The 14,780-nt window shown below is 44.7% G+C and overlaps 1 protein-coding gene and 1 long non-coding RNA gene across 5 annotated transcripts in view; one reads left to right on the forward strand and one right to left on the reverse strand.

Annotated features, from left to right (window-relative positions):
• LOC135339200 (uncharacterized) overlaps positions 1 to 14,780 on the reverse strand; it is a 130,126-nt gene that overhangs the window by 103,814 nt on the left and 11,532 nt on the right. The window lies entirely within an intron of this gene.
• LOC135339154 (NACHT, LRR and PYD domains-containing protein 12-like) lies at positions 12,183 to 14,716 on the forward strand. Its single transcript, XM_064535298.1, has one exon. It carries the CDS (start codon positions 12,335 to 12,337, stop codon positions 14,504 to 14,506), a length of 2,172 nt encoding a protein of 723 aa, XP_064391368.1. The 5' UTR covers positions 12,183 to 12,334; the 3' UTR covers positions 14,507 to 14,716.

Raw genomic sequence — 14,780 nt, forward strand, 5'->3', positions numbered from 1 at the left:
TGCATGTACATAGTGGGACCATAAGCAGTGCATGTACATAGTGGGACCATAGGCAGTGCATGTACATAGTGGGACCATAAGCAGTGCATGTACATAGTGGGACCATAAGCAGTGCATGTACATAGTGGGACCATAAGCAGTGCATGTACATAGTGGGACCATAGGCAGTGCGTGTACATAGTGGGACCATAGGCAGTACATGTACATAGTGGGACCATATATAGGCAGTGCACGTACATAGTGGGACCATAAGCAGTGCACGTACATAGTGGGACCATAGGCAGTGCATGTACATAGTGGGACCATAGGCAGTGCATGTACATAGTGGGACCATAAGCAGTGCATGTACATAGTGGGACCATAGGCAGTGCGTGTACATAGTGGGACCATAAGCAGTGCATGTACATAGTGGGACCATAAGCAGTGCATGTACATAGTGGGACCATAAGCAGTGCATGTACATAGTGGGACCATAGGCAGTGCGTGTACATAGTGGGACCATAGGCAGTACATGTACATAGTGGGACCATATATAGGCAGTGCACGTACATAGTGGGACCATACAGTAGGTTGAATCATTCAAAGTTGAATGTTGAAGTGAGTACTCACACCACTAAACCACAAAACAAAGCTGATCATGATTATGATATACCCACAAGCTTCATAATTATGTACAAATGTATGTGTATCTTTGCTTGAACTTCTCCTAAGTAAGTGCCTAGATTTTCAAAGAGTATCTGTAGCACTGTTTTACGGATTCAGCATAGGATGAGGACCATGCCTTTGCTATTTTGGCTCGACATCTCCACTTCTCCCGAACAAATGCTCTATTCTTTTACAATACTTTTGCTGACGTACATTAATTCTCTTACTTGGTTTGCTTAAGTAGTGTAGCAACACTCTGCACCTCAAGTCATTTGAATATGTATCTAGATGAACACCCACACATGTAGTCAGTGCTGTGTATTATCATGCATGGGCATCATCACTACCGTCCCCCACACATGTGCAAGACTGCCCCATACTCACCAGGGTGTCATATAGGATTTTGAAATAGAGAGAGTAATAAGAAAAGTGACTAAAAAATTTTGCTAAAAAAAAAGGTCAACTGTTAGCAAGAGAGTTCATAATAGACCTTTATCATGAACTCTTGCTGTTAGTATGTAAAATTTCCAGCTATGAACTCCGACTAGTACCTAAATGTAAATTTTAGGGGGAGGATTGGAGCTAGAGGGGGATATCGTATTATTTTAGAGAAGTGTCATGACCAGTCCTAGTCCAGCCAGGTCCAAGACAACCCCTACGAGCGGGAAGTTAAGTGCTGGGCGCATTGTTAAGAAGTACCAGAGACTCAGGAAGACAGGTTTATTGTACCTAGGTTTCATCTTCTTGGAGTTGCAACTGTTGGATGGTTTGCCTTTGCCTTTGACACTGCTAGTACGAGCCATACTGCTGCTGAGAACTAGTTTTACTATGCTGCAATCGAGCTAGCTTATACAGATATAAAAAAGACTTTGATTTACCTTGTGCGGTCAAAGGTTACGCGTGGGCGTTTTTGTGGGCAGTTCTAAAAATAGCTCAATACGAAGTCGGATGATTCTGAGAATAGGGCGAGTTGCATGCCCTCTTCTCTGTATACGCCCTTGATGACACCCTGCTCACCCTGCTCACCCTTTAGAAGACTGCCCCCCCCATACACACACACTCACCCCTCTAGAAGAATGTCCCACTATAGCCTTTGGAGCTGTCTCCCTTCTCTTAGCAATCACTCCATCGATGTGTGTCGTCTTGAGTACCTCGTTTCGACTAATCTTGGACGCTAGATGCAGCACACCCGCCACTGTAGCATGTAGCACCACTCTGTGATGTGCCTCAAGGCCTTTCTCCTTCACAGCAAACTCTTGCAGCTGGTGTAGGAAGACCAGTATATCTGAGAGCCCCTTGATAAGAGAATTCCAGTGTCAGGAGAAATACGAGTTGGTAGAAAGCGAGTGTGTTAGCAGGGCTAGTGCAGAGAGCTTTGGCCAGTTCCAGGAGATTGGTGAAGAGAGAGTTGACTGTTTTAGAGAGGAATCTTTTCAAAACCAAACCCAGTGAGAGCCCTACAGCCTCCAGACTCACCCAATCACTGCACAAGAGGAGGGTATAAATACACATACATGTAGCTGTATGCACTGCACATGATTGTATAAATACATGTAGTGAAAGCTAAGACAAAAGCTCATATGGACCTGTATAACTGACAAACAAAGTCTAGTATGCCTCAAATGCACACTGAACATAGCAAGGTACGCACGCACGCACACATACGCACGTGTTGAGAGGAATCTTGTCCTTGTTGGCATGGTGATCTACGAGACGATGCCAGAGTAGGGCCACATCCAACTGTGTGCTGGGTTCTCGTATGAGGAGCAATTGGACGAGGGAGGCAAACAGTTGCCCTGGGAACGCGGTCTCCAGCACTGATGCGTGACAGGTGTCAGCCACTGCCCTCAAACACTTGACCAGGGAGGTAGTCAACATGGGGCTGGAATACAATTATGGAAGCATAAACACTTAGTAATGCACGCAGTCTATTGTGCATGGTCACATAATTACAAGCAGATCATCCTCTATAATATATTCCCCACTTGGGGTCTGTATCATAGCAACTGGCTGGGGTTTAACTACCATAAACCCCAGCCCTAGCCTGGAGCACATTCCTCATAAACTCCCTTGCCTTGAGGGCGCACTGATTTTATACTAGATCTACACAGCCAAAAAGAAGCTAGACACTTGTTGACAAAGGCAGGACAGATGGGTGGGGCTCACTAAACACCAGGAAGGCTGGAGGATGGCCGGGTGGGGCTCACTGCTTGGACATTGACAAGTTAGTGCGTAGAGCTAGAAGCTTAGCACTGGCTAAAAGCTATACGCACAACCTTTTTGCCTCAATAGTTTTTGAGACAGTTAGCTATTGTTGTATCCAAGGTAAGGTAGCTTAGGTAACAAGTACTTTTCATTAAAGTGGGTATATAACACTTACTGTCCACTACATTTGAATTTATGGCAAACGTAAACCATCCTTGGCCTCGGAGCTTCACCCTTGTCCTCGGAGGTTTACTGCCATAAATTCTGATGTATGGACAATAAGTATAACATAATATCATAGTCTACTCAAAGGTTACTGCTATAAACAGGATTCACGAAGGCACCAGAATCATAGAACACGTACATGTACAAACAGTGTTTATGACAGGAAACTAAACACATACATGTACACAAATAGCTAAATGAAGCAATAGCTTTATAATTACAATTCTCACCTGTTTTGAGTGTCCTGAGGTGCCAGAGGATGTACAGACAGTCCAGTGGTGGCTCCGCTATCAAGACCCCCTGAGGCCACGGGTACATAAGAGTTGATGAGCCCCAGTATATCTGGCTTATGATAGTCGGGAAGGACTCCTGCAAACTCCCCCACAGTGATAGTGATGGATTGCTGAAAGGTCAGAGAGGACCTGAGGTCGGAGGGGCCTTCTGAAACAGTTTCTATGGAGATACGGAGGTGGCGGACCAGTGTACGGAATATATCCAGTACAGACGGACCTGCATGAGTGGACACAAGCTAAGTAATGTAAATACATGTATGCCGATTTAAAGCGTGGAATTAAACCATACTACCGTATTACTAGAATGTTTTGCGAGCATCAAACATTTGCGAATCGTGCGAGGGTTGATCAATTCGCAACAATAATATCTGCAAAACCTAAATTATTACTAGTAAATACACACGATCCTTGCCAGAACGCAATAGTTAGATCGCAAAGGGTCACATTTTCTGCTGATTTGGCTCATTCGAAAAGGTTTTTCACCAGAAAAATATTCTAGTAATACGGTACGTATAATTATAAAGATTAAGCCAGTGTCAAAACATACAATGTCATGTACAAACTTTAATAACAGCTATGAAAGCATCTGCGTATGAAGAATAAATGCGTATAGCCTTCTTTAGAAAATGGCCCCAAAATAGTGTTGAAACCATACAAGTACTCTACCATGGAGACTCACCTAGAGAGCTGTCTGCTGCCACGGCAACACACTTAGAGAGTGTGCCGAGGATCCCCTGTTTGGTCTCCCAGGACTCCTTCACCCTGGCATCCAGGTGGTCCACCAGCGACTGGACGGCCTTGTACCGATCCTGTCTCTGTGGGGGTACATGTACAGTGGATAATGTACACTGGGGGGCTGTGGGGGTACGTGTATTATAGTGGATAATGTACACAGGGGGGCTGTGGGGGAGGTACATTTAAGTTAATGTACCCTGGGGGACTCGGGCTGTGGGGGGCACATGTAAGTGGATAATGTACACTGGGGGCTGTGGGGGTACATGTAAGTGGATAATGTACACTGGGGGCTGTGGGGGTACATGTAAGTGGATAATGTACACTGGGGGCTGTGGGGGTACATGTAAGTGGATAATGTACACTGGGGGCTGTGGGGGCACACGTAAGTGGATAATGTACACTGGGAGGCTGTGGGGGCACATGTAAGTGGATAATGTACACTGGGAGGCTGTGGGGGCACATGTAAGTGGATAATGTACACTGGGGGCTGTGGGGGCACATGTAAGTGGATAATGTACACTGGGAGGCTGTGGGGGCACATGTAAGTGGATAATGTACACTGGGGGCTGTGGGGGCACATGTAAGTGGATAATGTACATTGGGGGCTGTGGGGGTACATGTAAGTGGATAATGTACACTGGGGGCTGTGGGGGTACATGTAAGTGGATAATGTACACTGGGGGCTGTGGGGGCACATGTAAGTGGATAATGTACACTGGGAGGCTGTGGGGGGTACATGTAAGTGGATAATGTACACTGGGAGGCTGTGGGGGGTACATGTAAGTGGATAATGTACACTGGGAGGCTGTGGGGGCACATGTAAGTGGATAATGTACACTGGGGGCTGTGGGGGTACATGTAAGTGGATAATGTACACTGGGAGGCTGTGGGGGGTACATGTAAGTGGATAATGTACACTGGGGGGCTGTGGGGGGTACATGTAAGTGGATAATGTACACTGGGGGCTGTGGGGGCACATGTAAGTGGATAATGTACACTGGGGGCTGTGGGGGCACATGTAAGTGGATAATGTACACTGGGGGCTGTGGGGGTACATGTAAGTGGATAATGTACACTGGGGGCTGTGGGGGCACATGTAAGTGGATAATGTACACTGGGAGGCTGTGGGGGGTACATGTAAGTGGATAATGTACACTGGGAGGCTGTGGGGGTACATGTAAGTGGATAATGTACACTGGGGGCTGTGGGGGTACATGTAAGTGGATAATGTACACTGGGAGGCTGTGGGGGGTACATGTAAGTGGATAATGTACACTGGGAGGCTGTGGGGGGTACATGTAAGTGGATAATGTACACTGGGGGCTGTGGGGGCACATGTAAGTGGATAATGTACACTGGGAGGCTGTGGGGGGCTACGTATAATTATATCAAGATATAATTTTTGGTTACGAAATACTGAATGTAGGGCATAATAGGTTCTTTCCACAAGCATAATAGGCTGAATTTGGGGCAGTGCTCAAAAGCATAATAGGCATCCAGGTGGTCCACCAGCGACTGGACGGCCTTGTACCGATCCTGTCTCTATGGGGGTACGTGTACAGTGGATAATGTACACTAGAGGGCTGTGGAGGGATAAGATAATGTACACTGGGGGGTACATGTCTACACTGTAAGTAGACACTGGAGGGAACAATTGAAATGCTTGAATAAACAATCTTGTTCAGAAAGTGACGGAGTATGTTGGACCTGAAAGCTATCAATGTTACGTTGTGGACACTCTGCGCACTTAAGGCCCGGGTCCAGATTTCAACACCAAAAATTTACACTATGTTCATACTGCTGTATTATTTGCAATATACAGTGTATGCTGCATCAAAATGATCCAAAATGAAGCTCAATGTTTTCTTTTTCCAAAAAACTAATTAGCTTAATTCAATTATGCTAATTAGTCCCATAAATGGTGATGACGTCATGCCACTTTCAGAAAGAGAAGTGCAAATACGGCGTTGAAGATGCCAAGATCAAGCTTCAAAAACAAGGCTAGATGAACATCTCATAGCTAGGTACTAGTATCCTTGATGGGAAAAGTAGCAGTTATTGTATTCTTGAGATACACAAAATAGCCTACCTCTAGAGTGGCTGTCAGAGCTAAAGAAGCTAGCATAGCTAAGAAAGTTTTGGACATTTTTACTTCCCATCAAGGAAACATAATCATAACAACATACTCTATCTTTTGAGGGCCTAAACAGCTACTCTTACCTTGTTTAAGTCCGCCGTATTTGTTGCCAAAGATAATCTATAATAGTTCTAGCAGCTAGCTAAGCAAATACATTGACCTTATGACGTCAATGCAATGAATAACATTAATAAACATTATGAATCTCATTAACACTACATGATCTACATGATCTACATAAAATGTTGGCAATGAATAAAATTAATCTTATCAGTGCCTGACCCAGGCCTTAACTGCGCAGAGCAGTCAAGTCAGAATTTACAGTCGACCGTACACGACCATAAGTATCAAGCATGATCAAGGGCGTATACAGAGAAGAGGGCATGCAACTCACTATGTATCCTACGTACTCATCCGACTTCGTATCAGAGACCGGATATGCTAAAAATAGAATTCAGTATACGGACGTGAACAAGTGGGCGGTGCTGTTTACGGAGTTATAATTATGGGCGTGTACATCAGAGCTGCCTTTGCTAGCTAGCTAGCTAGCTAACATAACATGAACAGTGCAGTATTATTTTAGAGAAGTGTCATGACCAGTCCTAGTCCAGCCAGGTCCAATACAACCCCTTCGAGCAGGAAGTTAAGAGCTGGGCGCATTGTTAAGAAGTACCAGAGACTCAGGAAGACAGGTTTATTGTACCTAGGTTTCATCTTCTTGGAGTTGCAACTGTTGGATGGTTTGCCTCTTTGCCTTTGACACTGCTAGTACGAGCCATACTGCTGCTGAGAACTAGTTTTACTATGCTGCAATCAAGCTAGCTAGCTAGCACAGATATAAAAAATACTTTGATTTACCTTGTGCGGTCAAAGGTTACTCGTGGGCGTTTTTGTGGGCAGTTCTAAAAATAGCTCAATACAAAGTCGGATGATCTGAGAATAGGGCGAGAGTTGCATGCCCTCTTCTCTGTATACGCCCTTGGCATGATGCACTAATAATAATACACTATGGTGAGAACCGTTTCCAAGTTGGCCACCAGTATATACGTGTACCTGCATGGCTTCCACGACGATGATGTACACACCAGCTGTGAATTCCTTGTCTGATATCCATAGTTTGTTTAGGTCAAAGTGTCTATAAGGGGAGCAATGGAGTGCTACTACCGTATAGCGGGTATATTTCGAGGGTATAAATTTTCGCGGATGGACCATTACAAAGGATTTCGCGGATTTTATTTTCGTGGTCTGAGTTCCAGCCTTTTGGCGCATGCGCACATCAACATGCAGCTGTTACCACCACACCGTTAGCCTCGAATCCAGGCCTAGCCTATAACGGTGAGGCACCTCTTATTGTCGATAGGTGTGGTCAATAATACTGAACACGCCTACTATTCAATAAAGATATAAATTTTCGTGGGTAAAAATTTTCGCGGTAGAGGCTCAATCCGCGAAAACCGCGAACATTTATACCCTCGAAATATACCCGCTATACGGTATATACACAGGATATGAGACAATGGTTGTCATGGTACTAGACCTGCTGAGACAACATTGCACAATAGGTCATAGCACTTTACTAACATCAGGAGTTAATTAAGAATCCTAATGAACTCTAGCCTCGATCCCAGGCCGCACTTCCCACTAGGGAAGTAGGCCTGGTATCGACTGCTTGCGCATGCCCTAATATCCCCCCGATATCTGGGGGCTTTGGATAACATCGTTTATGCTCAGTAAAACTATGACATCACAACGAAAGGAAGTGGATTGAAAGAAGTAGATAGAAAGTTCGATTGAAGGTTTCTAGCCCATCGGATAGCATTCTCTGATAGCTACCCTTAGCCTGCTATGTTAACAAAAGACTCACAGCCTGCAACAGTGTGGATGACGATCGTCTGAAAGGAGTGACGGCTGATAAAAGCCTATATGGACAGGCCACGCCCATTTAACACTAACTTGGTGAAAGTCTACTATACTACTGCTACTGATTCTATCAGAAGAAAATAGCAGTACAACAAACCTACACAGCTCTGTCTCTAGCTAGCTAGCTATATAGCTCTGTGTATGACTTTTAGGATATTTTCTCTGATGTATCCAGTATTATAGGAATATTTATTTGGCGCATGCGCAAGCAGTCGATAGCAGGCCTTCTTTCAAAGGCCGGTGAAGGAGGCTAAATGAATTCCTGCTGAATGCAGTTCCATTTAAGTTACACCTATTAGGGAAACCACCTTGCCTACAAGTACAGTGTTGTAACACCTACGTACGTACACTGTATACATGCACATTAGGGAAACCACCTTGCCTACAAGTAGCACCTACGCACACGAGGCATTGAATGACTTACTGCAGTATTGGCTTGAGGACACTGTCGATGTGAGAGAGTCCGGCAAAAGTTATGAGCTCAGTGAGACTATCCTGAGAGTACCCTCCCAGACTGTCCCCCTCCTCCACAACAGGCTGGATCTCTCTGTCAGAGTGGGAGGGGGGTTACTATGGGCACACACTGCATATAATTATCTAAGGCCATCAATAGGTAAGTTTGATACAGACTGAGGCTATCAATGTTTCTGGTACATGTATGTAGCTCATTGAAGTATGTGTATTAGCCAGTGCTTCAGGAGTAGAACTGAAGCAAATTGTAGTGACTATCCTAGACAGTATACCTTGACTGGGCGACACTGTGACTGTGCATATTGAAGAGGAAGGGCGGCACTATCTTGTTCATGTGATCAAGGTCCCAAATGTTCATCTGGAGGTTGTCTTGCCGACCAATCTTCTTTATCACTCCCCTCAGCCCTTGCAACCCAGCCATCCGCGTCCTGTGTGAGGTGTAGTGGGGAGGGGTGGAGTTGGTGATGAAAGCAATGTGATCACAAGTTATGCATGTGGCAGAGCACCCTAAGGGCGGTACAGTTAAAATATGACACCTAACACTTCGACCTGTGGCCACTCAAACTCATTTCATGTACACATACTCGTGATATTTATCGGCGTCGTCGACATTCTTGGTGAGGCTAAGAGAGGCAAAGCGGTGGATGAGGACGTCGTACTGTCTGTGGTAGGGGGTGTTCCCTTCCTCTCGCTCGGCAAACTTCACAAACTGTGTGTGTGCGGAGGAAGGGTCAATGTGTTGTATAAACAAGTTCACTTCACACACTCACTCCTGGCTAATGGCATACCCCCTCCACACCCACTACACACACCCACACATATACATGCATGGTCACTTTCCGCACTCTCACACTTACACTCGCTACTCACACCCACACACATACACGCACGTTCACTCTCGGCACTATCACAGACACACACTCTACTCACACCCACACACACCACACCCACTCCCTACTCACCGAATTGGTGGCCATGATATGCAGTTCTGTGTTGCTAGTTTCCAGCATATTATGCAGTATATCCAGGTAGCTATCCACAATCAACTGGAGCTTTCGTGAGTCACAGGCTGACAGCAGCTTCTCCGTCACTTGCAGAGCCACACTCACATGCCTGGGGGGAGGGAGAGGCATGAAAATGGTATTTTGTACCACGTTTGTGAGAAAGCCATTGGATACTATAGTTGTATCATAGATATAACATTTAAAGTTCCCAGCCACATATATACCGTATATCTTCTAATTTATCGGACACTTCTAATTACCCAGACACTCTTTTGGGCAATTTTCGTTGTTCTAATACAACGGACACTCCAGTACTTTAATATTACATTTGTTCTAAATATCCGGACAATACCGAGTTATCATTCACAGACGGCAAGTAAGACTTAGAGCGCTGCAGTTAGATAGCTTTGAGTAGCTAGTTTTAGATAGCTTGTGCAACTATTCAGTCGTACCCTGTTCTATTAAACTTAGCTAGCTCGCATGCAGCTGCTTGCTTGTTCTAATTATTCCGGACACTTCGCATGCTCTATAAAAATCTGTTCCAATTATACCCGGACAATTTCCAAAATAATTATTTTTTCCTGTCCGATAAATTAGAAGATATACGGTACACCATTTTGGATGGTCGATAAATTTCCCTAGCTATACATGACATGTCGACATTGTACTGTACAGGTACATCTCTGAAATAGTCGTCTAACCCGTTTCTCTCTCTTTTGCAGGCTCTGACACAGTCTCAGAGCGAGGTACTCTCCAATATTGTCCAGATGGTCAGGGGAGGTTTGAACAAAGAAGAGCAGCTTGTCTATATTAGCAGACACAGGTACGTGTGGGTGTTTGAGGGTACTCTGGGAAGAGCCCATCAACCAGCCGTTTGTAGCGAGGTTTGGGGCAGCAGAAGCACGTCGCCATAGCTAGATCTAGTTCTGTGTCTTGATTGATTGTAGACCTAGCATTTATTTGTAAAACGTAGAGCAGAGGTTTTTATGTAATATGTTGGCAACCCTGCGCTTTCTTCTGGGTTTCTCACCCGTATCGTTTGAGGTACCCCCGAACGAGTCGGGTAAGAACTCAGCTAGTTCGATAAATTCCCCTTTTTCCGATTTTTTAGATAGTTTGTCGGGAATGGGGATGGCATTCTGGCCTACATTGACCGTATATGGAATAATGCTTGGTATCGTCGGTAATGTGGGGAGGCTCATGCGGATTTGAGTACGGGGGGCACTAGTGGATACGAGGGGAACATGTGCTAGTGAGGTACTTGACATACCTGCCGTTCCGGTGCTGACAACAGGGCCTGAGGTGGGACTCCGTGGGGTACCCGAGCCGGAAGCAGAGATGGTTGGGATCGAGGGTGGGACTGATGGTGAGACTGATGAGGGGCCGGCTGTGGGGCTGTGTTGTTGGACTGCTGCCTGAATCCGCTGGTCCATTGCGGTGATGATCGTTGGTAACACCGCGCCGAGGGCTGCCTGGACAGAATTGGCAATCATGGTGTTGAGAGTTGTCGGAGTTGTCGTCGGGTTGGTGGAACTGATCGGCGGTGTTCCAGTTGAGGATGTGCTCGAGGAGGTAGTGGTCATCTTCTTATAGAGAATTACAGGATAGATCAGCAAGGGAAATCTTGAGAATTATAGGGAAGAGAAGTTTTCTAATTTGTTTGTTCTTTCACTGACTGCCTGACCACGTGTTCCTTGCGCATGCCAGTACCTAGTCTCATGAATCATCCGCCGTTCTTTTGGAGGTTTTGTCTCAAATGTCTTTGGTGGGTGTGGTATTAAATGCAAAAGTGGGTGTATCTCAGTCTTAGATATCTGAGATACACCCACTTTTTTTGCAAGTCATGCAAAAACAACAACACACCCAATATATTTCAGAGAGAGCTAGCTGCAAGGCACAGATTTATTTGCTGGAATGGCCACTAAAGAGCAGAACCAAGGTATAAAGACTGTCATGTTTCCTATAAAGGATAAACCCAATGATTGCTAAAGCATAAAACCCTCATTGGTGATTGCTAACCTTGTGTGCTTGCTATCTATTTCAGAGCTCACAATTGACGATCTGAAGACAGAAATGAAACTGACTGATGAGCAGCTCAATACAGCAATAAAGGAACCAGATCTACCCGAGTTAGCAGCATGTTTCGACAATGTTCACAAAGGCTATCTTGAAAAATTGGAGCTCTCACCTGGAGAGCAAACTGACGTGAGGACTAGAGCATATGTAGATGGCACTCTGGCAGGAATGTTGCTGGCTTTGAAATTCTGGATTCTGACCAACGGACAAGACGCCACTTTCCAAGCTCTGCTACTCATCATACTCTCCCTGCTCAAAGAAGACGTTGCTGTTCGAGTGTGCAAGTACTTGTCTGACAAATGTGAGTCTGTCATGTGAGAGTGCATGTGGTCATTGTGGTACCATACGTTGTGGGAGTGATTGCAACCAAATAAGGGACTTTCAACTTAATTGCTATTGTTACACATACAATTCTCTATTAACTATCACCAGGAATGGTACTCACCTATTGTTTTGTTTCCCCAGACTCCACCACCTCGTGTCCCCCCTCCCGAGAGAGGGTCCTGCTGAACCACAAGCTGTCCTCGTACAGGGACTACCTACAAAGTCGCTACAGAGCACGAGTATCCACATCAGCCATACAATGGCCTCCTGTTCCAACAAACAAAGTCTTCAAACTGGCAATGATTCAGAAGGAGAAAATACAGAGAGGAAGAATCGACGATGAATTTGTTAGGCTATCAATCACAGGAAAAATCGACGATATTTTACTTCAAAAAACTCCGGTTAACTTGACTAACATTTTCTCTGAGATTGGAAATAGACGAAACTTTGTGTTGATTGAAGGAGCTCCCGGCTCTGGCAAGAGCACCCTTGCTCTACACATCTGTCAGGAGTGGGCAGAGGGAAAACTGTTCCAAGAGTTCGATATTGCAATCCTCGTGAGACTGAGAGATCCACTTGTTAGAGAAGCCAAGAAAATAGAAGACCTTCTCCCTTGTAGGAAATCAACACACGCAAGCCAGATTGGAGATGAAATTTTAGAAACTGATGGCAAAGGTGTACTGTGGGTGCTGGACGGGTGGGACGAGCTTCCTTCTGACCTCCATGGAGACTCGATCATCACCAAACTAGTTGAACCAGGCTTTGCACAAGAAAGTCCGCTACATAAATCCGCCGTCATTGTAACATCTCGCCCGTCGTCTTCAGCTAAGCTCCACCCACGTGTATCGTCCAGGGTGGAAGTGTTGGGGTTCACTCCACATCAACTAGAACAGTATTTTACCGAGTGTCTGAATGGTGACTCACAAGCTGTGCAGACTCTACTGGAGAGAATTCGAGAGAACCCTGTGGTAGAAGGTAGCTGCTACCTCCCCCTCAATGCTTCCATTGTCGTTAATTGCTTTCTTTCTGATAACCACTCACTCCCCACATCCAACCACGGGATATTCATATCAGTTGTCCAAAGCTCTCTCAAGAGATACCTCCAGGATAGGTTGGGGAAGACCACTCCAGTGGGAGACATCACATCCCCAGACTCACTGCCCTCGGAAATCAGAACAGAGACCGTACAAATGTGTCAACTTGCATATCATGGGATCGAAAAAAACAAAGCAACATTTACTGACAATGATTTGGCCGCTCTTCGCATTACGAAGGAAATTTCATACGTTGGACTATTACAAACTGTTCCCAGTATCATTAGCGATGGTCATCTGGTTTACTACTGTTTTCTCCACCTGTCTATTCAAGAGCTACTAGCAGCAATCCACATCTCTCTCATGTCTCCCAAGCAACAAATTTCTGTATTCCAGAAGCTGTTTGGTAGTCCTCGATTCAGTGCAGTCTTCCAGTTTTATGCTGGTATCACCAAACTGAGTACTAGTAGACCAATCCTCAGTTTGCTACCTCGATTCTTGTGTCCAGTTCCAGCCACTGTTTTTGATCTGGTCAGAAAGGTTGTCAAAAAGGAGAAAGAGAAAGAGTATGGTGAGCCGAAGCCCCTTTTGTTGTCCCTCATCAATTGTTTGTACGAAGCTGAAGACTCGTCACTGTGTGTGTTTGTGGCTAATCTTCTTAATCACAATCTAAATCTTAATCACACTACAATGAATCCTATCGACTGCCTCTCTGTTGGATATTTCGTATCAGCTTGTTCCAACACCAGTAATGGATTCACACTGCGCCTCAACAATTGCTCTATTAGTGAACAAGGCTGCAAATTTCTTGCCCGAGGACTCTCCAAGTGTCCCAACTCTAATAATGATATTCCTACAGGAGGGATACACATCGCTGAGATTATCGAGAACACTAGTTCAATATCTGAATTGGTTTTGTCTTATAATGCCATTGGTAACAATGGACTTTGCACACTCTGTGAGGCCTTGTCCACTAACACATCATTAAAGAGCCTGAACCTGACCAATTGCTCACTAACAATATCAGACGACAATGGAGCTGCCCTCTATCAACTTCTAAATACAAACAATTCCCTCGAATATCTTGATTTGTCTGGTAACACAGTGACTAGCTGTCGTCACATTGCTGCTGGACTTGCAGTCAATAAGACTCTGAGAACATTGTACTTGGGTAACTGTGAACTGACTGATCAGAGTATCGAGGAGCTATCAACTGGACTGATCAACAAGATTGAAACACTGGACATATGGGGTAATGACTCAATAACAGAAGATGGAATGAAGACGCTTGCCAGACATCTAACCACCCACTGCTCTGAACTGACACAATTGTACATACCCTACCACCTAAGATCCTGTATCGAGACAGTATTCAGGGACACTAACGAAGAGAGGAAGAGAAATGGACTACCCGAGATTAATGTGCGTTGTTGTTGATTAATTATGATTATTAATTTATAATTAATTGATTGATTATTATTAATATAATTAATGTTTATAATTAATGATGTTTAGTAAATTATAATTATGTTTAGTTATAATTATATTATGATTATTGTTGTTATTAATTAATTAATAAATGTTAATTAATTTGTTGTGTTATGCATCTAATCTCTATCATTGGTCAATATAATTATAGCACATGTACAGATGGTGACGAGTGAATTCAATGCTTCCTACTGACACGGAGAGCATGTCATGCACTAGCTGT

This window comes from Halichondria panicea, chromosome 7 (assembly GCF_963675165.1).
Source record: "Halichondria panicea chromosome 7, odHalPani1.1, whole genome shotgun sequence".
NCBI lineage: Eukaryota > Metazoa > Porifera > Demospongiae > Suberitida > Halichondriidae > Halichondria > Halichondria panicea.